The following is a 24,992-nucleotide window of genomic DNA, read 5'->3' as shown; positions in this document are numbered from 1 at the left end:
AGATGACGTCATATCTATTTTACCGGCTGAATATCGCCAGCCGGTAACCGGTTGACTAGCCAAATAGTTTTTTTTAAAAAGTTAATGGACTGCCCGTAATTGGCTCTGTTTCGTTTTCGATGCGCCACCCGGTATACTACAATTATTATTAACAATTCATCCGACAAAACATCCTCGAATGTGAATAAAACCCGAAATAAATACATGAGGGATTTTAGAATTTCCTCTGCAAACTGAAAATTCAAATATACATAAACGTCCGGAAAGAAAATTACTATGCAAAGTGTTTGTCGTACCGTCGTCGTCCGGCTGTTTTAAATTCCCTTTACCTTTACTTTTTGCCAGGGTCCAAAATACGTACGGTGGCAACACGGCCGAGTAAACATTGCATATTTGCATCAACTCCGGCGAAAAATTGTTTTGGGATTTAGCGCTTAACCCAACCGGGACAAAAAGATATTCTTATTCGAAAAAGGAAATCTAAAAGTCCCTAAATAATGCGATTGTTAAATTGAAACAAATCGTAACTGACTCGAGTAGGAGTTGTCTTCAATTAGGAACATCAACGTCCCTTTTTATAGGGAAAAATCCCAACTGGGTAAAGTCGTAATTTATTTTTGTTTCCGTGCTCACACGTTTCCCTTGCCGGACCCATATCAAACCGTCCATTTCGAGATACAAAAATACACAACAAAACCTCGTAAACACTTCAGGCCGCCGTTAAATCCCTAAACAATTTTTCGCTCAGATGGACCTAAACGTAGGTATATAAGCAATGTTTTAGTATAATTCATCTGTTTTTTTATATTTAGTGAATGCAAACTTGAACTGTGGGATAAAATTCATCTTGTTTTAGAGTACCTATTTTGATTCTTGACATCTTTTAGTTAATTAAAAATCAATTAATTTAGTTGAAAAATTAATATATTTTACTACTCGAAAGGTGAAAATTATATTAAAAATGATTTTCTTATGATAGGTAATGAATATTTTCAATGGAATAAGAATTAATTAAGCCTTAAATCTTGGCAAGGCATTCGTAGTAATATATATCGCACCCTGAAAACTAAACTGACACATTTCAAGAAACCCCGTTTTGAGTTATCGCCAAAAAACAAATTGACTTACAGTAATTGGATTTTAAAGGGTGTTTAACGAAGTGTTTTATCGTATCTTGTGTATTTTTTGTTATGGAATAATTAAACACAAGTTAATTTTAAGTATTTAAAAAATGTTTTTCTTATTTCAACATAATTTTCCTATTTTTATATAATTTTTAATAAATATGTTTTGAGTTGTGACGGTTTTTTATTTAAAAACAAATAACAATTTGTTAAATTAAAATGACTTTGTTTTAAGGATAAATAGAAATAGGAAACAAAATCTTACATTATAATGTTTTTTTATTATTATTTTTTTATTAATCGCTAAATTTTGGGTTATGACAGTTTAGTTTTCAGAGTGCGATATGGCATAGGCAATATATGCGTAGTAAAAAACTTGCCATAAAGTGGGCCAGAAGTATATATAGATTAGTAAAATTTTACCTGAAAATTATATTATATTTTTAAAATTTCATAAAGTTTTGTATAATTTTTCTTTTAAATTACTTATCCAGGGTATTCCATTAATAATGGTAAATAATTTAAGATAATATTGCTTTGAAAAAAAATGTGGTTAAGTTAAATATTTCTAGTCCAAAAGTCAAAGACAAGAGGGTGATAAACTTAATGTAAATTTTTTTATATGGCAAATTCTAAATTAACCTTTTTTAAAACTACGTCATCGATGTCAAATTATGTCAAACGAAGAATAAGTTCTAAATTTATTGTCAAAATTAGATGAAGCTTATTACCTTGTAACTGCTGTTAAATTATTTACTATTATTTATTGGTCACCCTGTCTATATAAGCTTTCCATTAAAGTTAATTTAATAAATTTTTTCATTTTCCACGGAAACACTAAAACAAACTATAAAATAAAAAAGGGAAAATAATAAACAGCATGTCAAGTCCATTTAAGTTATGCATAATTATTATTAGTAGTACTTTATCAGTGGTGGTTAATTCTACAAAGTAATTATAAGATAGGCAGTTTATTTAAGTGCAAAACTATATAAAATTATGGATAAGGAGTGTTAAAATTGGACTTTTAGAGGATGAAAGCAGTTTTTGATCTTTTCTTTCTTTTAAGTAGTTAAATAAGTGTTTAAATGCCTGTAATATTAAATAAATTTTTGTTTTTCCAGGCAGTTCACATTTTCCAGGTTTTTCAATGCTTGGAAAAATGTGAAACAAAACTTTTTACATCCATCATTTACATCAATTGCCTGAATATCAGTGACCTAAAATAGCTATGGATTGCCTGCAATAAATCGTCATTTTAGTTTCCGGAATTTTCAAATTTTAAATAAATATCTCTTTTTTTTATGTATTTAGGTTCCTGGAATAATTTTTTGTTTCAGATAGTTTTCATGTTTTAAGTTCTAGTAGGATTTTTTTGTTTTATATACTTTTGGAATTGTTTTTTGTAGGTAAGTAGCTATACTTTTAATTTTTTCCTGGCAATTGAGGTTTTTTACCATATTTGAAACTCCTGGATAATTATTAATCTATGGTTAATGGCTTGGTATAATTATAGATATTTTTATTTTTACAGATTAATAAGAGGTCGTTTTTCATTTTTTGGAAAAAAAATGACCATATGGTTATTTTTCATGTTTTTAGGCAAATAAATTAATTTTTTTTAACCTTTAAGCTTTTAGATTTTTTTCCACCTAGTTACAAGAGTTTACACTTATTAATTATTCTTTAAATAATTAAAAAACGTGTTATGTAAGCTATATTATATTATCCTACCGTGATTTATAAAGAGTGTTACAATAAGAACTTAAGATTTGAATTTCGCGCCACGTTTGACAATTATAATGTCACATGGTTATGACCTGATAAATCAAAAGTAACAGATAAAAGTTAGTAAACATGAACCATTACACAGTAGAACAACTCATCCTAATTGTCAAAACTTATCATCAAAATGGTAAAAGTTTAATTGTTTTTATTCTTAAAGCGCATCCAATGTTCGGTCGAAATTATCTTTCTGATTCATCTACTGTGAACGGAGTAATCCAAGTATTCAAAAGTACTAGTTCGGACAGTTCCCGAAAGTGTGGCAGAATGGCCAGAGACGTCAGTTCGCCATCGGACACAAAAATTGAACATTTCAACACTCTCTAACGAATTCTCAATAAAGATTTACATAGGAGCCAAACATGTGTAGCGAGTAATAGCCGATAACCAGCATACTTGCTGATATAGCAATTAAGTGCTATTTAAGTAAGTGTGGCGTTTACAGCGAAATTAACCTGCTATTAATGGTACAAAGCCAATATACACAAATTGTAGGTATTAAAGAGTTTTTAGAAAAACTGCTAAGAATAATTTTTTTTGCTCATCTAGGGACTTTAGACCTTGAAATATTGAGTTTTGAAGAAGTTCAGGAAATTTGGCATAATCTTGAAACACATTATCCTAAAAGTGCTCTATGGGTATTAAAGCATTTATCTGAGCTAACCCTAGTATGTAAAACCGGCCTTTTAGTGTTAAGTGATCTGGCAATTCTAGCAATTAAGATTCCTATTTTTGAACAAAAAATGTGTCAATTAAATTTTGTTTACCCTATACCAAACAACGAATCAAAAATTCTTGTTAGTCCAAGCAAATTTTACTGTAGTAAGATATGGTATAGTGAATGTTTAGAAATAAGTTCAAACTGGAAACTGTGCTCTAACCCTATTGCTAGTAACTGTTAACCATCAGCAAATTGTCGCTATGCTATAGCTTAAAACAACTATCAAGTACACACTGTGACTTCAACGTTCTTCTTAATATTTTTTGGTGAAATTTGGTATAAGGCCGTTTTGAGGGATGCCGAATCCAGCGGTGTGCACAATTTTTTGATAAAAAATGCCTAGCATGGTTTCTTAAAATTTGGCCCTTAAAAACTGACTTTAGTAGGCCTTGGAATTTGCACGGCAGAATTTTTTTTTGTTATGATGATGCAGTTTTTCTGGACCTAACATTTAAAAAAAACCCGAGCAAAATCGCACTAGAAATAAACTTTATATCAGGGTGACCCGAAAACAAATGGGTCACACTGTATGTATGTTAGCCTTAGTTATTTATCTTTGGCATAAACAAAAACATTTGAAAGTCATCCCGACTAAAGTTCTGGAAAAATTAATCAACGAGGACGTTGATTGCTCTAAGGGTGGAGGAGTAATAGCCGATAACCAACATACTTGCTGATATAGCAATTAAGTACTATTTAAGTAAGTGTAGTATAACAATTGGTAACATTTTAATATTGTGTCAAAGCTCTGCTGTTCATATTGGATGTTTATTAATTTTAAGTTTTTGGGTTTTTTGTAAATAAAGCTTTTCTAAAAGTAACAACGCCAGGCTGTTATCATTATTAGCGTATAAAATTATATATATGAGGGGTCTAGTTCCAAAGTGAGCAATCTTCATTTAAAAAAAAAATTAGTTAGATGTTGCTTCGCATTCAATTTTCAGCCGTATATACAAACATAAAATTGTTTTGTGCCAAAACGGGCTATATCCTACCTACTTTTAACTTTAGAAATCGGATTTAGTTCCAAAGTGAGCAATCTCCTATAATATAATAAAACCAAACCAAACAAACTCCAGAAAAAATAGTTAAAACAAAACGTTCAATCTCCAAGACATTATAAATACAAAACATATTAGTTAATTTCTTAGAATATTGAAAGGCTTTTCAATGTTCTAAGGTTAATTTGCAAAGTGTACAAAATCCATTTCACACCACCACTGAAATAATTTACTTGTTTTTATTTTTGTTATCATTACTCTGATGTTCGTTGAACGGTGCACGTGTATGATTACCAAGCTACCACGATTTAATTGTTTCAACTTTTTAAAGTATTTTTAAATAATGAAAGTGAATGTTACTCCGATACGAGATGGACAAAAAGCTTGAAAAAATCGCGAGATCCTGCTAAGTGGAAGAAAAATATAGAAAAAACTATAAGGTAAAGTTAAACTGATTATAAACCTCTTATGTAGATTCTATTGCATATTGTTTTTTGTTTAGATATAGTCCACACTTTCTTCCGATTTATCCAACATGTGGCCATAAAACTGGTGCATTTCAGTGCAGTTTACCTACAATGATGGAAATCAAAAAATTTCATGCAAGGTTGTACCATGTAAAAGAAAAAAATTTTCAAGATAATTTTATTTTAAAGTATCGTAAAACAGTGCCGATTAAAAGAAGACCAAAAAATTTGAAACACAAAGAAAAGCTCTTTCAAATAAACTTTTTCGTTATTAGTCAACAAAAAAGATTAGTTCCTGTATGTAAAAAGGCATTTATGGGCATTTTGGGAATAAGAAGAAGAAGGATCGATACTGTAACCAAACATTTTTTTAACTCTCTGTCTATGCCGGCAAGAGAAAATCGAGGGGGTGATAGGAAGTTAGCAATATATCAGTTTAAACGAGAATCAGTAATGAAATTTATAAATAAATTTAAAGCTACGGAAGCTCATTACTGTAGGGGACAGACTGAGAGATTGTATCTTGATTCATTACTAAACATTAAAAATATGTGGACCATGTATCAGAATGACAACAAGGATCAACCAGTAAAGCAAAGTTATTTTAGAAAAATTTTTAACAGTCAATATAATTTGGGTTTTGGTACTCCTCGTACTGACGTAAGTTCTACATGTCTACCACTAACTGAAAAAATTAAAAGTTGTTCCGATGAAGCCACAAAAGTTAATTATATGGTCGAGATAAGTGTACATAAATTAAAGGCTCAGGTTTACTTTAATTTTTTGCGAAAAGCGCAGGAAGGAGTTGAAATTTTTCCATTTGGTTGCCAAGAGAACCAAGCGCTACCGAAATTACCTGACCAACAAGCATACTATTCAAGACAGCTTTATATCTACAATTTTACAGTAGTGAAAGGAACTTCTAAATCTAAATTAAATCCCTCAACTGTCACAAGTCTTTGTTGGACTGAAAATGAATATGTTAAAGGGTCCAATGAAATTGCTTCTTGCATTTTTTATCTGCTGAATGTATCTAATTTTGCAAACATTCACACCATTCGATTAATGTGTGATGGATGTGGAGGGCAGAATAAAAATACCACCCTAATTTCAATGCTCAGTTACTGGCTATCAAAGCAATATCCAGTTACCAAGATTGAAGTAATCTTTCCAATTAGAGGTCATTTATTTATACCACCAAATCGAATAATTGGACATATTGAAAGAGACATTCGGAAAAAAGAAATTATATTGGAGCCAGAAGAATATCTTAAACATTTTTTCACGCTATGCAACAATTTTAAAGGTTGGTACAGATGTTGAAATAAGAGATTGGAAAAATGATGTAAGCAAATTCATAAAACCACCAGGACAATGGCATTTTACTTTTAGTAAAATGAAAACGATAATGATCTCAAGAACAACAAAGGGAGAAGTTGTAGTCCAAGGAGAAAATGCATATAGAAGCGATGTTGGGATACGAAAACCTATTACGATGAGAAATAAAAGTTTGATATTAATGGATCCCACCATAATTTCTAAGAAAAATACCGCAAATGAAAATAAAAAAAAGATGTTAATAATTTATTAATATTAAATTTTGGCGAAAATTGAAAAATGAATCAAAGCTAAATTTTTTTAAACTTGTACTTGAAGGTGAAACTAAAGAAGTGAATAGCGAAGACAAATTATGCGAAGCAGTCAAAGACGAGTTCACTCTAACAGTTTAAAATTTAAGTATCTCAAATTTCACCTGTTCAAAAAAGAAGTTGTTATATTTTTTGAAAATTAATTTCATCGTATATGTAGAACTTCATTTTTCAGTTAGGTTTTACACTTTTTGAAATAAAAGTTATATTTTATAAACTCAATGAATTTTATTTCATTCCGTACAATCTCCATAAGATTTATTATCAAAAGGTACAATCTCCAGTACCAACTTTCAAAATGTACTTTATCCAAATATTTTTTGATAATATTTCTATAAATAAGTTTATATGTTTAAATTAAAAAGTATACATACCTTTTCCCCTATCAACTCTATACATCACAATATTCCAATAATTAAAAATATCTATAAGACAAAATGAGAGGTTTTTCTTTATTCCTGAAAAATTAATAAACATGGAGATTGAACACTTTGGAATTAGACCCCTCATATTTAATAAGACCATTACTTAGATTTTTTTTTACCTTTATTTTGATATAACCCAAGGAATTTAATGAATTAACTGGATTTTGAGGCTATAACTATCTTACTGCCTCCCAACCGGGGCAAAAAGCGAGGGCCCAACACGAAACCCATTAAAACCGGCCGTAATATAGCGGCAAGAGTTAAGATAAGCGCCCTAATATACCGTAAGAACATTCTATATGAAACAGGGCGTGGTTTCCGGTTCTATTTTCATTATCTTTAAAACGCTTCTGCCGTGCATCATCCTGGAATCTGGATCGCCCTCGGGGTGTAAAAGTGCTAGTTAAAATGCATAACTTAAATGACTATGATATGTTTTTTTTTTAATTTTTTATAGACATTAAATAAGATTCTGTACAGTGTAGGTTCTGAGTTTTTTTTCGTTATGCTCCCATATAATTGCTGTTAAATTATAATGACTGTCGTTTTTTGTCTAGCATCATTCTTTGTTTCTTATCGTGTTCCCACTTAAAGATCTATTAACAAAATGGCCGCAAGCGGCGACACATGCCCGTACAAAGTGACAGTTTGATAAATAAAAAGCTTTTAATGGTTTTTTCCCAAGTCGACAAATGCCGCTGTATTGAAGCATGGCCTCCTTTGACTGTTCATATAAATCGCTTGCCATTTATCTTTATCATACCCGAGTGGCGGGTTTTTTCTATTTCTGTCCTTCTTGTGAAATTATGTCACACAATAAATTATATTGTCATCTTATATTCCGACATTTCCACCCCTGGAATGGAATACGGCAGGACCTCGCGTGTATATTTAACCGAGTATGCGTAATTGGATTGCCTAATTTGAACATCCGCATGTGAGGTTTTCCCGTATACATATGTTGTTAATGGGAAAATAATAAATAGGCATGTGTATTAATGTTTGTTTCTAACCAGTTGCTAATTAGAATTTCCACTGCCTAATACATCATTAAAGCCCTTTTTATATTGAAACCAATATTTCATGCAGCAGTCAATATTTGGTAATTTTTGCTAAAATTACAGGTTAATAGCAGTTATGAAAATGTTCGTGGATAAGTTAAATGGTTGTGATGTGCTTTTTTTTACGGTAACATTTTTACGAGATTTTTAAGTAATTTACTTAAATGCGATTAAATATACAGGGTGTTTCACAACTTTTGTTGTTTCACAACTAGGACATTTATTACATTTTTTTTTGAAAAATCAACTTATTTCGTAACAGCGCATATGTGGTTAAAATGTTTCGGAAAAGTTATGAAACACCCTGTATATAGCGTATAAATGTATGTATTTTAAAGTCATTTATTTATAACACCATAATTTTTAAAAATCCAAGAATCCTCCTAGTTTTATATCAAGCTATTAAAGAATAATAACAATAATAAAGTTTATTTATAAAAAAACAAACTAGAAGATTGCAGCATATTTTAAACTATCTCAAATTTAATTAACCTGAAAATTCCATATACATCTAAACATACATCAATATTATAATACATAAACATAAAAGAAAATAGTTTACCCTTTAAAGACTTTTTCTTGTAAGTGGAATAAATTTAATTATTTCCTATTACAAGACTTTTATATATTAAACAAAATACAGAAGGAATAAAACCAAGTAAAGAAAACAATAAATTTAAATAGTTAAATCGCATCCTTAGTATAAAAATAAAACGACATTAGCGATGCATATGTTAAGTCAATTTCATGGTTTCGTTTGTTTCTGGAAATAATCTTCTACAGTCTAAAATCGGGATGTTTACATCTTAATGGAGAAAAAGAAACACACAGCAGGCAAGTAAATAAGACCTGACAAAATAAAAACTTTCTATTTGTACTGCTTTTCTACTAGTACATGGGCTTTTCATGATTCAACAACCATCTTCTTAGTCGTGATTTAAACAGATGTAGAGAATTTGAAGTTTTTATTATATCTGGTAAGGAACTATGTACATTTGGACTTATGTAAAGAAAAGATTGTAAGGCCTGTGATGTTTTTAACTTCGTAAGAGAGCCTATGGACTTTTTATGTCTAGTACAATGGCTATAGTCTTTTGTTCTGTATGGCCTTAAAGCTGTTTTTTCTACAAAGAGTTGTTTTATATCTAAAGGTTCTGTCTCTTTACAAAGTAAGTTTTTTGAGTGAAGCTTAGGGTTTTTATAAATTTTCTTTAGTATCCACTTTTAGATATTTTTCAAAGGTTTAATATGTACATCGAATGCTCCACTTCAGACTCTTATTTCATTCGTTATGTAAGACTAAGCAAGAGTCAGGTAACGTACCTTTAGGTACGAAGGTTCAAAATATTTAGTCTTATTTAATTAAATTTAATTAAATAGGAAAAACAGCAAAAGCAGTATGGGGCCTAGTACAGTTCTTTGACGACCTCCACAAATAACCTCCGCTTCTGAACTAGAGTACCAATGGACTCTTTAAATTTGGTTTAACTAGAGGCCCCCTCTGTGGCAAAACTCCAAATTTGATAATTAACCTGCATAAAAATACCACTAATAAAATTTAACAAAATGCATAACTTAAATGGCTGTGATATACTTTTTTTTTGGTGAAAATGTAAAGTAATTTTCAGAAAAGATAATTGAAATTGGTAAAATATATATAGTGTATACAATATATGCGTGTATTTTTGGAGATATTTATCCATATTTTGTCTTGCAATTCTTCTTTATAAATGAAATATTCAATTTTCAATCAAATTTAAATTTAATGCAAACGTAAGAAATAATAAATAAAAAATAAACAAAATGGATCAATAAGACTGATTCTTAAATATAGTCGATACACTCCTGTTATTTTTATGTTAAGTGTTTTAGGTGTATTGTTTGTGAAATAAGTGTAGCGGGTGTGTGTTAGTTTTTAAATTAAAGCAGCATCTACTACCCACCTATATCTGTGATAAAATAAGAGTGATCATAGTGATCACAAATGTTCACAGTTACAATACTAAAAATAATACAGACTTTGTCCTTTATGTAACATTAGTAAGATGCTAAATTCTGTACTTTACAAAAGGTTTATTGAACGTAATAAGTCACCAGCTGTAATTAATTATACGAGCACACATTTTTCTTATTTTTTTTTTAATTAACTTAATATATACAGATCATTTTTTAGGTCATGAAATGTCTAATCTATTGCTTTGCTGATGCTTAATAAATACATTATTATTTTCATAATTTGTTAAAAAAAATAAATTTTTAGACAAATAATTTTTAATTTTATATACCCATTTTGTACCAGTGGTGCGTTTGTGAACCACTAACTTTAGGACTATGTAAACATTCCCAATTTTTATTTTTTAGGTTTTTGTTACGTATGAGTAGTTCGATATAAAATAAAATAAAAATTTAGAGGAATACATTTTACGTCGATAAAGCATAGAAATATAGATGTTTAAATATTGATAAAAAATCATTATTTTTTTGATAACTTTGTATCGCCATTTTCAAAATAATTATTGTGTGTTTTACGAATATTATATCGTTTATAATAAAAACATAATGTGTACTTATGGAAATACGAAAAATGGGTTGCCACTAAAAATGAGTTTTTATAAAATTCTTGGAATGTATTCAATGGTTTATTAATGCACACTGGTTTTTAGTCAAAATTTGCAAAATTTGCACTTATCAGATAATTCTTTATTGGACAAGAAAGATAAATTTTCCAAAGTTTGGCCTTTTTTAGATTTACTCAATAAGAAAAATTTGCAGTTTGGAATTTTTGCTTTAAATCTTTCAATAGATGAACAAATGGTGCCATTTTTGGCCGACATCCTTGCAAAATGTTTATAAAGGGAAAGCCAGTGCGTTTTGGGTTCAAATTAGGTCATCTAATGGATACCTTTTTTATTCCCTTCCGTATGCTGGAGCTTAAGATAAAAAATACTCAGAGCTAGGTTTGGGTGGTGATGTTGTTATAAGCTTACTGTCTGTAGTAGAAAAACCACAAAATCATCAAATCTTTTTTGACAACTTTTTTTCGTCTTTCAAACTTTTTGATCACTTAAAATAAAATGGTTTATTTGCAACAGGCACCATCCGTGACAATCGAACAAATCGTTGTACTGAGCGGAGCGAATTTCATGCCGCTTACGATGCTAATTCAAAAATTTCTTTTATTCGTTGGAACGACAATTCAGTTGTTATAGTTGGAAGTAATATTTATAATATAGAACCGCTCACCAGAGGAAAGCGTTATAATAAAAAACAACGAATAGAAACATTCATTCAACAGCCTTATGCAATATCTCAACATAATAAGTTTATGGATAAGGTAGATCCACACGACAATGGCATTGCAAACTACCGATCCCAAATTTTGGGAAAGAAATGGTGGTGGCCAATATTTTGCAATGTATTGGATAGTTTGGTAGTAAATGCATGGAAGATATACAACTTGGTAAATGAAAATGAAATATCACAAGTAGATTTCAAGTCATATACAGCGTGTTTCTTAACCTATAGGCATAAACTTGGGAAATTATTGCTAATGATAAATAATGACTAATAGTGAAAAAAAATTGAAGTAAAATATTTTTAGTTTCTGAGATAATTCTTTTTCTTTTCACAAAAATGTAATAACTTTATCAGGTGGAATTTTGTTTTCAAATTAAGAAATAAACAAGTCCGGATGATGTTTATTATGTTTAGTAGTACCTACTTTGCTATCAGTTGATACAGTTGTGGTCGTATTTCGTTTTTTATTAAAATTATGCCGCATAATTTTTCAAATGAGGAACTAATAGACATGTTACTGGCATACGGGGAATCAAGGGTTGCAACTAATCTTTATGCACAAAGGTTTCCTCATAGGTATCATGTCGCGTGAAGCTTTTTTGCGTGTGGTTCAGCGGGGTAGAGAAACTGGAAATTTGCGGCCGAGGCCAGGGCAACATGGTGGAGCCATTAGACCTAGGCGCATTTTAAATCTGGAGAATTTGATTTTAGATATCATCGAAGAGCATCCTGACATAAGCACTAGAACAATTGCAACGTAATTTGGATTATCACCAGTCACAGTTTGGCGAATTTTAAGGCATGAATTACTGTATCCATTTCACGTCCAAAGGGTACAAGCTTCACTTCCAAGGGATCATGCGCCTCGAGTAAGCTTTTGCGAGTGGTTGCTACATCAGCAGCAGTTAAACCCAAATTTTACCAGGAACATTTTAGCTACGGATGAAGCAAATTTCACACGCGATGGTATTCACAATTTTCGCAACACGCATTTTTGGGCAGTTGAAAATCCGCATGCCATTCGGCGAACAAACTTTCAACAACGATTTTCAGTAAATGTGTGGGCTGGAATTGTAAACGGAATACTTATTGGCCGTTTCATTTTGGATAATCGTCTAAATGGTGCTCTTTATTTATAGTTCTTGCGACAAAATTTGCCGGTACTCCTTGAAGAAGTCCCTCTTCACATTAGGCAGAATGTGTGGTTTCTTCACGATGGTGCTCCACCATATTTTGCGCGACCAGTGCGACGGCATTTGGATCGAATGTGCCCCGAACGATGGATAGGCCGAGGTAGGTCAATTGGATGGCCTCCTCGATCACCCGACCTTAATCCGCTTGACTTTTATTTTTAGGGCCACCTAAAATCTCTGATGTATGTAACCGAAGTTGACAATGAACAAGAATTAAGAAATCGGATATTTGCTGCCGCCGAGGAAATTCGACTGCAACCTGGATTAGCTGCTGTCTGCAACTCTTGGATTAGGCGTGTTCAATTATGTATTGAAAGTCATGAAAATAACTTCGAACAGTTACTATAATAGTTAAATAAACATTTATTTCGGAGAACTTACGTTTTTTTTTAAATTTTAATTAATAAGTCATTTATCTCCGTAACTAAAACTATTTTACTAAATTTTTTTTCACTATTAGTCATTATTTGCCGTCAGCAATAATTTCTCAAGTTTATGCGTATAGGTTAAGAAATATCCTGTATAGCCCTACGTCTTCTAAAAACGGACGCTAATAGAGTTGTAAGGAACGTTGGTGCTAATATCGATGAATTGGACTTCGATAACCAAGGCCACCTTATGGTCTCTCATGCTCAGAATGTATTTTATTCCGAAAATATTAATTAAAATGTTTTTAAATAATAAAAGTAAAGCTCGCTCTGTGTTTTGAATGGGGTGACAAAAACTAAATCTTTAATCCTTCCCCACAGATAAAAATCTAGAACAGTTAGATCTGGGGATCGAGCAGGCCAAGGAAAAATACTTTCTCTTCCTATCCACAAACGATACTGCCTGGTTAAGTATTGACGAACTTGAACTACAAAATGTGCAGGGCAACCACTATGTTGGAAAATTACTTGCCCCCTTGTTTCTAAATCAACATCATCTTCCAGTAACCCCGGGAGATGATTTTGCAAATAAATTAAATACACATTACCAGAAAGTGTTTGATTGAAAAAGGAAGGACCAATAAGTTTTCCGTCAATAATTCCGCACCACACATTTATAGTCCATCTGCCTTGGTGTTGAGTCTCGCAAATCCAACAGAGATTTTGTTCTGCTCAATAATGTAGATTATGCAGGTTTACACCACCATCACTGCTAAACGGTGCCTCGTCCGTCCATAATTTCTTCGAGATAATCGGGTATCTTCTTTAACCATGTTCAACAGCCAATAACAGAAATTGGGTCTGTTATCAAAGTCTTTCGAGAAGCGCCTGGTGCAGGATGCTTATTAGTGTTGTAACAAATAAAAATAGGTACCTGTGCTCTTTTAGAATATTTTTTACTGTATCGAGGGACACTCCCAATTCTCTAGAAATATTTCGGATGCTTATGTGAGGGTTTATTTCAATATATGCCAAAATATTTTAACCGTTTGCCTCTATGCGCCCTCGCCTTCGTCTTCGATGAATATTGCCGCGAATAAGGAAGTATTTTTCCTTGATCTGCTCGATCCTCAGATCTGATTATTCTAGATTTGCAGGACCAAATACGCAATGCACTAAATTCCTTACCCACAGCAGAAATCCAGACAGCGGTTCTGTCAACGATGCAACAACCCCTGTATATTGAAAGTGACGGAAAACAGTTTGAGCATCTAAGACACTATTAAAAATATAAAACAATTTATTTATTACAAAAATTTTAATTCTGGAGTTTTATTTTTATTATTCAAAAATATTTTAATTTATAACTTAAGATATCGAGTTGCGATCGGAATAAATTAAGATATCGAGTTGCGGCTTGCACCAGTTTATATGTTTTTTCATGTTCTTTTAGCCTAAATGAAAAAAAATTACATCGTTGTATTTAATATTTGCCAAAAAAAAGTGTAATGTTCATTTGCATACAGGTTATTTTGTGAAATATCACCAAAAATAACTTAATTGTACCTACCAGTGGTTCGTTTACGCACCAGTAATAAAGGTTATTTTTTTGAAAGTACACAAACAAATTTTGAAAACTAAAAGTATTTTGCAGCTCTCTATAAATATTTGTATTTAAATATAACTTTATTATTTAAAATATTTAGAGTTACGCCAAATGTTAAAAAAAAATTGTTTATCGTTCCCAGTGGTTCGTTCACGCACCACCTTTTTTTTCCTAAAATTAACAAAAAAACTTCTTATTTCCGTCCTTGGTATTAAATGGGTTAAGTCTGCATTAAATTACCAATAACAAAATAAAAAATGCATAATTTAAATGGCCGTGATGTGATTTTATTAAATTTTTTTTTTCGGTGAAACTTTTAAGGGATTGGTCGCATATAAATAGTATATAGATGTGCGTACTCTTGTAATCATTTGTACACACATAGTGTCTAGATTTTATATGGTTTTTGTATAAAAAGACCGTCTCTAAAATGAAAATATGTATAACTTAAATGAATTATATGGTTTTTTTTCATAACTTTATTTTTTTGTTAAGCTTTCAAGAAATTTCCAGATAATGTAGTTGAAATTTGTCGAACACGGTCTAAGTACACATTTTGAGGGAATTTTTTGGCCTTCTGAATTTCATATATTTTTGCAAAATAAAGCACCAATATTATAAAACCACTACTGAAATACTAATGTTAATAAGAACTGAATAATTGTAATAACTATGACATATTTTTCTTCCTATTCCTCTTGAACTTTTTTTTGCGATTATTTATCAAAATTTTGAAAATAACCGTAACATACAAACAAAACCTTAAGCTAATACCTTCAAAACATCCTCCGACCAATTTTTCACAACCTTAAAAATGTAAATGACAAAATATTTTAAAAGACAAAGCGACACCACGGTAATACCCGTTTTACATTTTAAATCCCCGTAGTAAGTTACTTCAGCCCACTTTATTCCAATCTAGTCAAAAACGAGGTAAATTACGCCCACCAGCGAGAAAACTTATTAAGATAAAGAAGTCTTCCCATTCTTTGTTTAGGCGGCTATTTAATAAGTAATAAGGGAAAATGTGTTTCGCCTGGGGGGCATACGCTCATTATATGACGTCAGTGTAAACGAAAGGTCGACTTTGATAATGAATTCATAAAGTCAAATGCACAAAGTACCCAGACTAAATAATTTAAACATTCACTAATAATAAAATTCCTTGTTTTAGGGGCATCAAACGCCATCACTTCGAGTAAATGGCTGATTCTTACTATAAGCAGTTATGTGGTACTACAATATATAGGTGAGTAAAATTTTGCCTTATTTTCACAGTTGTGTAATAAATTAATTTTTTTAGGTCTAGGATAATTACGAAAATAGGACACTTAATTGCAAACGGTTTTTAATTAAATACGTTAGGTTTATCTTAAATACCCTACCAAGTCAGTTCAATGTTAAATGTGCAAAATGAATGTAAATTATGTATTTTTATGGGTCCATTCAGTAAAAAAACTAAATGTTTGTAAAAGCTTTTATTACCCCCAGTAGACACTTTTTCCATTATTATTTTCAAAGACTTGTCTATTCAGTTAGTATTTTCACATTGTATAAATGGACTTTTCGAATGACCAGTTGTGTTTTGTTTCGGATCTTACATAGATTCTAATTAGACAAATTATATACGTAAAAAATTAGTCTTTGGAGCACTGACTGAGAGCAAAAAATGACATACTACATGTAAATAAAAGAAAATAATTTTTATATTTATGTTAAATTTTACGTTCATATTATGTGGCAAAAGTGAATTTTGCTTATTTGTTGCTATATAACTAATATTAATATTTTATACTTGTTTTTAATTTGTTTAATCGGATAAGCAAAATTCAATTAAAACATTAAATATATATGAAAAAAAATTAATAAAATAATATGAATGTTTATTAAATCTACTTGTGATAATTGATTATTTAATGTTGTATATTGTAAATTTATTATTTCCCATTGAACGTTCTATAATTTGTTAGCGTTTATTGTAAATATGACATCGGTAGCTTAAATAAATATGGATAAAATCACAGGGTTTGGATTTTATTTCGAAACTTTAACCCAGATTTAAAATGGGTTTTTTAGTCAGATTAGGGCCCCGACAAGCGTTTGCAATTAAAGGAAATTTATAAAATTTTTGGGGTGTTAAAGTGAAAACAGCGTTGGGGAATTACTATAGTGCTGTAAAAATTATTTAAAATTTTAATTTTTTAAACGTGTTTATTATATTGGTTACAGTATAATTTAGGGGGCCTTTTTTATGTTGAAATAAATAAAATATTTAAGTTTTTAGGTTTTTTGACTCTAAAAACAATAATAAAATATCTTTTATTTAGCATAATAGATACATACCAAAAACTGGTATGAAAAAAGAATATAAAATATACAAACTACAAAAAGTGGTAAAAACTAACCTAGATTAAAAATGGTAAAGTTAGAAATGTAAATGTAAAATGATAAAGATAAAATTATAAGCTTAAAATGAAAGTTGAAATATTACATATACAGGGTGTCCCATTAGTGCGATAACGGACGACAGCTTATACAGTGATACAAAAAAAAATTTTATACAAAGTTACTTTACTGTCTAAGGCGCATAACATAAAAATATTTTTGGATATATAGGGTGATTCATAAATGTGATATGATACACAACTTTTTTAATTTAAATGGAACACCCTATATTTTATTGCATTTTTGGATTGCTTTAAAAATTCTGCATACCTTTTATCAAGCATCGTCTATACCAAAACTTACCCGTTTGTGAGATATTTAATATTTTATCAAAAAATCGACGTTTGCACGTCTCCACAAAAACAAAAATAATTCACTCATTTGGGGTCCTACAAGCCAAATCTTTTGTAGGTTGTTAGTGCATACTTACACTTACTTTATGGTCCTATGAGAATTTGACAATATTCTACAGGGTATTCGCAATACTCTATCCAAAACCGAAAAATGTAAACAACCATATCTTATTTTTTTCAAATAGAATGACCCATATTTTTTTATCTTAAAATGTTCACAATGTGATAAGCTTTTTTTATGTTAAGCATGTCCTATACCTATCTGTAATAGTTATCGAGTTTTTTAATTTTCCTAATTTCGCCCTTAAAATCCACAATAGTCGCGTTTTAATTTAAAAGAAGTTTGCTTAGTTGACCATGGAAATAACAATTGCACAAAAATCAAGCAAATACTTTAACAGAAGATTTAGTGTTGTCAGTTTATCACTAAAGCGAAACATTTTTGCATTAAAAATGAATTTTTCGAAAGAGGATATGGTGAAAATGATTTACTGTTTGGGTGCAAGTGAGAAAAATTGTTTAGTGGCAAGCAGAGTTTATGCACAGAGATATCCGGATGCGGAACGACATCCAAATCGATGGGCATTTGAAAGACTGAAGGAGAGATTTGAAAGAACTGGAAATTTAAATTATGAAATGTCACAAAGACAAAAAACAGGGGCAAATCCACAAAATGAAATGCTTGTTATGCAAGCCCTAGTAGAAAATCCGCATGTCTCTTGTAGGCAAATTGAAAGGCAGTTGGACATTAAAAAATCCACTGTTAATAGAATCACCCGGAAACATAAATTTCATCCAGATCACGTACAGCTTGTACAAGCATTAAGCGATCAAGATTTTGCTAATAGCCGAAACTTTTGCCGTTGGGCTTTGCATCAAATCCAACTGCAACAGGACTTTTTTGACTTTGTGTAATTTATAAACCGACACAACTTCCATTATTACAACGATGTAAATCCAAGACATCCCAACTAGCATTTATAGTGGGCAAGAACGATATTGCGATTCTAAAAGAAACTATAGAGGGGACGGCGACCTTAGGCGGCCACATCCCATATTTGTAAGATGCTACGACGCTGCGACTAAAATGGGGAATGATTTTGGGTAGCTGGGTAGTGTTTTGGGTAGTTTTTGCCACTAAGGCATTTACTCTGTTGTGCTACTATAAAGTAGATAATTTCGTCCCAGATACGTAGATGCCACGAGGCTGCCTAGTTAGTGCGTGGTCACAAGTTCGTGGCAAACTAATGCTTTTTCGAACGTCTTCACCGGCGCCACCTTTATGAAATTGTAAAATTGTTTTAAAATGGCATGATGACAAACGAATCATAAACAGCCATTTTACTTATTATATTATGATTTTTCATAATATTGATTTAAGTTTTTCTTAGGAATATGAAAGTAAATTTATCGACGCAATTGAGTTTACTGGTTAAAACTATAGGTCTATATTAAAATAATTTAAAGCGCCGCACCAACTATCTGAATTAACCTTTTTATTTATGTTAAAAATTTATATAATATTACGAAATTTTTTTCAAATTTTTTTAATCATTGCTTGGTATCTTGCAAAAGTATTTTATGGTCAAAATGGTTAACATATATAAGGTCTTAATGCATATTTTGAGAAAAAATGCAGAATTTTTTAGTTAATCTTGGAGACTACCTCGTAAGCTTTCAAAAAATATGGCCGATACCATGAAAATTACTAAAAAGTTCCATACGCTACTATAAAGTGGTAAAAATTATGAATAATTAGGCCGAAACTACCCATATGAAACCTTAAAGTATATAATTCAATAAAGTAACAATCGTAACTACCCAGAAGTGACTATATCGAAACAGGAACTCTTTTGGAACTGTATTGCCAAGGGTTTTTAGTGACTATAAAGTAACACTCTTCTATAAAGTTCCCCGTGCAACCAAAACGCCACCTTTCAGAAGCGCTCGATTTGATATGGTGGAGACGCGCCGCGCCGCGTAATACCTTGGCCACTATAACATCCTTCCTTACCTTACTTGTTCTTTATAGTTCAAGGTTCCAGTCTAGTCTTGTCACGACCGTTGCATGTAACCGGCTATATTTAACTATGTATAAAACTCATAATAAACAACTTTTTCAAATAACTTTTATAAAAAAAATAGAAAAATAAGTGAAATACAGGGTGTTAAAGATTGTATTTTTCATCACTTTAAGAGGCTCTAGAGCAAGTAATAAAAAACGCAATTTTTAAAACTCTGTATCTCGCTTATTTTAAATTTAAAAAAGGTAATTTGAAAAATTGAAAAAGTTGTTTATTTTAATAAGCTCTATTCACAGTTAGAATTAATGACTTAACTTTAAAATCACCCTATATATTATGGAATTATCTTAACCGAGCCATATATGCCAAAGAGCAAGAGTTTATTTTACTAGAGTTTACATTTACTAGAATAATTAATGTTTTTAGTTCCCGTTTAGTGTTAAGTGTTTATTTAGGGTAATCATAATAATAAATAAATATATATTTTTATGTACCCAAAAACAGAGTTTTGATTAGTTAAATTTTTAAAGTATGAAGCAAAGGAAAAAATACAAGCTTGTCTTTCCATTCGATTGCAAATAATTTACATTTTATTTGGTCTAAACGGTATGATTTAAGCAAACTAAAATCGTTTTTACTTTTATTCTTACATTCATAAATATTTATGTTAGACGATTTAAATGGCAAAATAAAAAAATCTGCATAATTTTTTATACTAGCACCGTAAACGTAGTATCCTTCTTTATCTTGCATTACATACATTAACTCAATAATAATATTATCACTCGTCATAAACCATTTATTTTTAATATTATTAGATAACATAATATTTTCTGACACATAAATGGTTTTGTATTTGGTTTTTTCTTTAAAATTTCATTTGTCGCATAAGGAGTTACTAAACCAGGAAAAGCATCTATTTTGAAGTTTTGCATTTCTGTCAGCCGTTTGGCAATTTGTGCTAATGGCCTTTTACCAGTACGAACTAATAATTTTAAACTAAATAAAAAATTTTCAAAAGGATATGCACTTATATCAGTTAGAGAACCAAACTTTTTAACGTCATTCACAACATGGCAGAGATTCTGCACGTTGCTTGCCATATAAATTACTAAATGTTGTAGTAAACTGAAATAACAATTTCTTAGCTACATTAATGTATTTTAAATAAGCTGAACAACTCAAAATTGTAGTAGCACAAAATAAATAAATATAATTTTGATATACTGGACCAGCTAAAATATCTTTAAGGAGTACTGGTCCCAAGTAAAGTAAAAACGTCCGATATTCAGATCCTTTCCAAAATTTTAAATTCTTTAGTGGTCTTATTACTCTGTGAAGTTCAGTTGGCCTTCTGATGTTACATGATATTAACATTTCTGAGAGATATTCAATATATCTCCCAGAGAATTTGGTTTTAAAATTGTAATTACCGTAAACCCATCCATTAAGGCACTTCTTCATAATATCTAGAAAAATTAAAGATTTTTTAAGAAAAAATTAAAAAATTAAGAGATTATTAAATATTATATACATATTACCTAAGTCAAATAAATGTAGTGAATCAGCAATAATTATATCTTCAACCATATTAATGGGCAGCTTCAGTAGAGGTGTTACTTCCTTATGATGATCTTCATCCAACTGATTTCGGAAACTTTGGTCTGTTCTTAAATAAGGATTTTTAATATTTGGGAAATACATATGTCTTCCTCCTTTATCATAGACTCCTATCACTGTACACTTTAAACAACCATGAGCTGAATTAAAGTCTAGTGTGCCTTTAAAGAAATATTTTATTTGTCGAATAATATATAACATTTTACAATAATAGTGATACTTACCTTTAATAAAACTTCTAGCTGGAGTATCGCACACAAAATATAGAACCAATATTTTAATTTTTCTATTATTTAAATAAAGTCCATTTTCTAGAAGGATATTTAGCTCTTCTACGAATTGTTTAAAATATTCTTGAAGAGGGGGTTTCGTTGGTCCACAATAAATAGCAATAGCCATTGGCTTTAATTTAGGGTATTCATGTACTTTGAGTAATATTGGCCAAAATTGTAAAGGAGAACTATTAAACGGAGGCAGTCCATCAATATTAAAAATAAGAGAAATAGAAGAAATAACCTTATCCTTATTTAACTCGGTTAAAAATGATTGCTGATACAACTTTTTTGGATCCCATTATACCAGAAATGACCATCTCTTATTGGTACTATGGAACAGGAGCTTGATGTTTCAATTAAAGTTCTACTGTCTCTAGGTAGTTCTTCAAGCTTAAGTTCATTTTTTAATAAAATTAACAAATCCGTTAAGGCTACGTGGGGAATTGAGTATTTTAAAACCCATTGAATTAATTCTGATTTAATGTTACTTCCAGGTAGTTTAGTCCCAAGTGTAACACTATTAGAAACTTTTGATATTTTTGTGGTTCTGATTTATTATTTTGCTCTTTTAGTGGGGTATATTAAGTAGCGGCCACTTTAAAGTACCGATTGTTAATCCCGGCGACTTTTTAGTGGCAAGGCGTATGGGGGCAGCCACTTCATAGTATCCTACCATAGTGACAATAACTATCTTGGAACTATAGGTGCGACTATGTTTTTAAAGATCCTAATTGTCGTAGCCGAAACCACCCTGGAATTTAAATTGCTACCACAAAGTAACAAAAACTATTTCGAGGCATTACAGTAACATTTATAAGTAACTGCTACCATAAAAAGTGACTATAAAGTTTCTGGTTTTTTATCGTGGCATTTGTAAAGATTCGGGTAGTTCCAAGATACTACTTGAAAGTGAACCGTTGCCACTTAATATATGGGTGCTTATCTTCCACAAATATTAGTGGCAGGAACCAGACAGCGACTTCTAAATTATACTTTAAAGTAACTATGTTCTATAAAGTAACATTTTAAGTAGCAAAGTGGATTCAGGAACTATATTTTAGTAGCGAATACTTTTTAACAAGAATCAAGGACTATTATTGCTAGTTGGGATATGATACCACTGGATCATCAACATAGATAGTCACTTAATGTATGGGCTGGTATCATTGGGACAAAGCTTTTTGGACCATATTTCTTTGATGGAGCAGTGAACGGTCAGAACTTTCTACATTTTTTGCAAAATGAATTTGAGGAAGAGCTGGATGATTTACCGTTACAAACAGTAAGACGAATGTGGCTACAATTAAATGGAGCGCCTCCTTATTTTAGCCATGTTGTGAGGGCCCATCTAAATGACCATTTTCGAAATAAATGGATTGGCAGGAGAGGACCAGTTGCTTGGCCGGTCAGATCTTCTGACCTTACAAAACTTGATTTTTTCTTGTGGGGGTTTGTGAAAAATCGGGTTTATCAAAGGCCTGTTACCACCAAAAACGACATGAGGCAAAGAATTCGGAATGTTTTTTAGAGAAATGTTACAGAAAGTAAGCAGTTCTTTTGTTAAACGAATTCGTTTATGTAATCAACACTAGGGTGGACATGTAGAACATTATTTATAGTTTAATGTAAATACCTTTTTGGTTTAGTCATTTGTTGTTGTTATTGTTCGCAATTTTAATTTTTTTTATTTAAGGAATATTTTTTTGTTGATTTTTCGATTAGTTTTAAGATTTTATTATTTGGTAAATTTTAAACAAAATTTCCTTTCTGTACATTTTGGTATCATTAAATTTATTGTAATTTAATAAAATTACACATTAAACATAATTCATTGTTTCTACAAATAACATATTTAGGACGCAACAGGAGTATAACGATCACATTTCAATACTAAATAACTTAAATTAACATCCTACATCCGAAAAATTATAAGCCAAAACTAAATTGCCCATAAACAAACCCCTTTTAACACCTTTGTTATCCGAAAGTGTATCTAATAGCGCCCAATTTCAAAGCACACAAAGAATTTTAATCAACGTACCGAATAATGCATCAGGGTCGTCCAGAACAATATCGTCAGATTTTATCAGGTATTTCGCCCGTTTAAAAGTACATTAAATTCCAGCAATTTGCCAACTGGAACCTGGGAAATCCGAGAGGCGGAACGTTTGGAAACTTTCCCGGGGGGCGGCTCTTTTATTAAAAAGTGATATTCAACGGGCGGCGGTATGTGGTATATAACCGTCCAAAAATCGCGGTAGCATTTATCCCATACTACCGTAATTTATATTAGAAAATCAGCAGGGGGGCGGTTATCTTATAATATATTTTTGCATTATGGCGTAATATGGCTTTTACACGCCGAACAGATTTTGCATATTTCAAGGCCTTATGTTATACATTATTCTTAGGTAATAGGTGGCTTAGTACGGATCTTCCGGGATGAATATTAAAATTTTCGTATAAGAGCGCTCGGTTTTGTCAGTAACGTTCTAAGAACATTGAAAAAATAGGATCAGTTAATAACTTTGTTTGAGTTCAACACGTGCTTAGGAGCAACAGGGGATGTTTTGTTTACAAACATAATCACGGATTCTCTGTTCTGTCAAGAAATTTTTAGCTATATGTTAAAATAATTTAACTTATTTGTGTTGGATGTAAGATTAAAATGAAAAAGTAAAAGAAGATTTAACCTATTCTAAGAGCAAAAATGATATCTTAAAACCAAAAAAAGTAAATTTTTAGGTTTAAAACCTCTTCTAAAAAATATGGAACAGCAACATCGCTATTCAAGTATTTTTATTGAAAATTCTTATTTAGTAATCGGCAATGAAGAATAAAAATCTTCAGTTTTATCCATGGTCTTATTAACCCCTTCCGCTCCAGGCAATTTTTCGATACACCAGGAAAAAAATTATAAAAAAATAAATTTAATTAAAGTTTCGATGTAGAATAGAGGAGCAATTTATCTAAGAATGCCAGAAAATTTGTTTAAAACAATTTAAATTTCTATAACAATTTGTGGTGTCTACCAGTAATATCCACATAAGGATATATGGATGTACCAGTATATCCACACTTATATGAGGCTATGAGTGCAATATCGAACTAACCCACAAAAATTCAAAATCGGCTTTATTGTAGAATATTATCCGTCAAGTTGAAATCTATTTACTGCACAGTGGATCAAACAACCTATTCCTTTTCGTTACGAGATAGAGGCAGCACTAAGAAGTTGAAAAGGAACTTCACCAAAGGAAGGCTCAATGTGCTAGAGACACCCTAAGAAAAGACACTGAACTAGTAAAAAGAGAAAACGCAGCAGTCATATGTATTGATCTAATGGAGACTCTTCCTACACCTGTACTTACTACAGGCATTTGTTACTATAAAAGGCAGTTATGGACCCACTGCTTTAATATATATGAAATGGGAACCAATAATTCGTTCGTGTTTGTATGGGATGAAAATATTGCTTCCAGAAGGCCGCAAGAGGTGGAATCTTGTATACAAAACAAATTGTAATATAAAAATGTCATTGATATGTAACTATATTACTGCATCTCCATTATTTATGT

General features: G+C 31.0%; 1 protein-coding gene across 4 annotated transcripts in view; it reads left to right on the top strand.

Moving 5' to 3' along the window:
- Nucleotides 1-16,457, top strand: part of LOC126745607 (uncharacterized) — a 295,984-nt gene extending 279,527 nt beyond the window's left edge. For 3 of the 4 annotated variants that reach the window (XM_050453550.1, XM_050453559.1, XM_050453552.1), the window contains exons 7-8: nucleotides 15,872-15,946; nucleotides 16,001-16,457. In XM_050453550.1, the coding sequence (XP_050309507.1) occupies nucleotides 15,872-15,946; nucleotides 16,001-16,011 (86 nt within the window). In that variant the 3' untranslated portion in view covers nucleotides 16,012-16,457. The remainder of the gene's footprint in view (nucleotides 1-15,871; nucleotides 15,947-16,000) is intronic. The other variant, XM_050453547.1, reaches the window with a different exon arrangement.
- Nucleotides 16,458-24,992: the final 8,535 nt, after the last annotated feature.

This window comes from Anthonomus grandis, chromosome 1 (genome assembly GCF_022605725.1).
Source record: "Anthonomus grandis grandis chromosome 1, icAntGran1.3, whole genome shotgun sequence".
Lineage (NCBI taxonomy): Eukaryota > Metazoa > Arthropoda > Insecta > Coleoptera > Curculionidae > Anthonomus > Anthonomus grandis.
The sequence above is the reverse complement of the archived record's forward strand: the minus strand, read 5'-3'. Positions and strand labels throughout refer to the sequence as shown.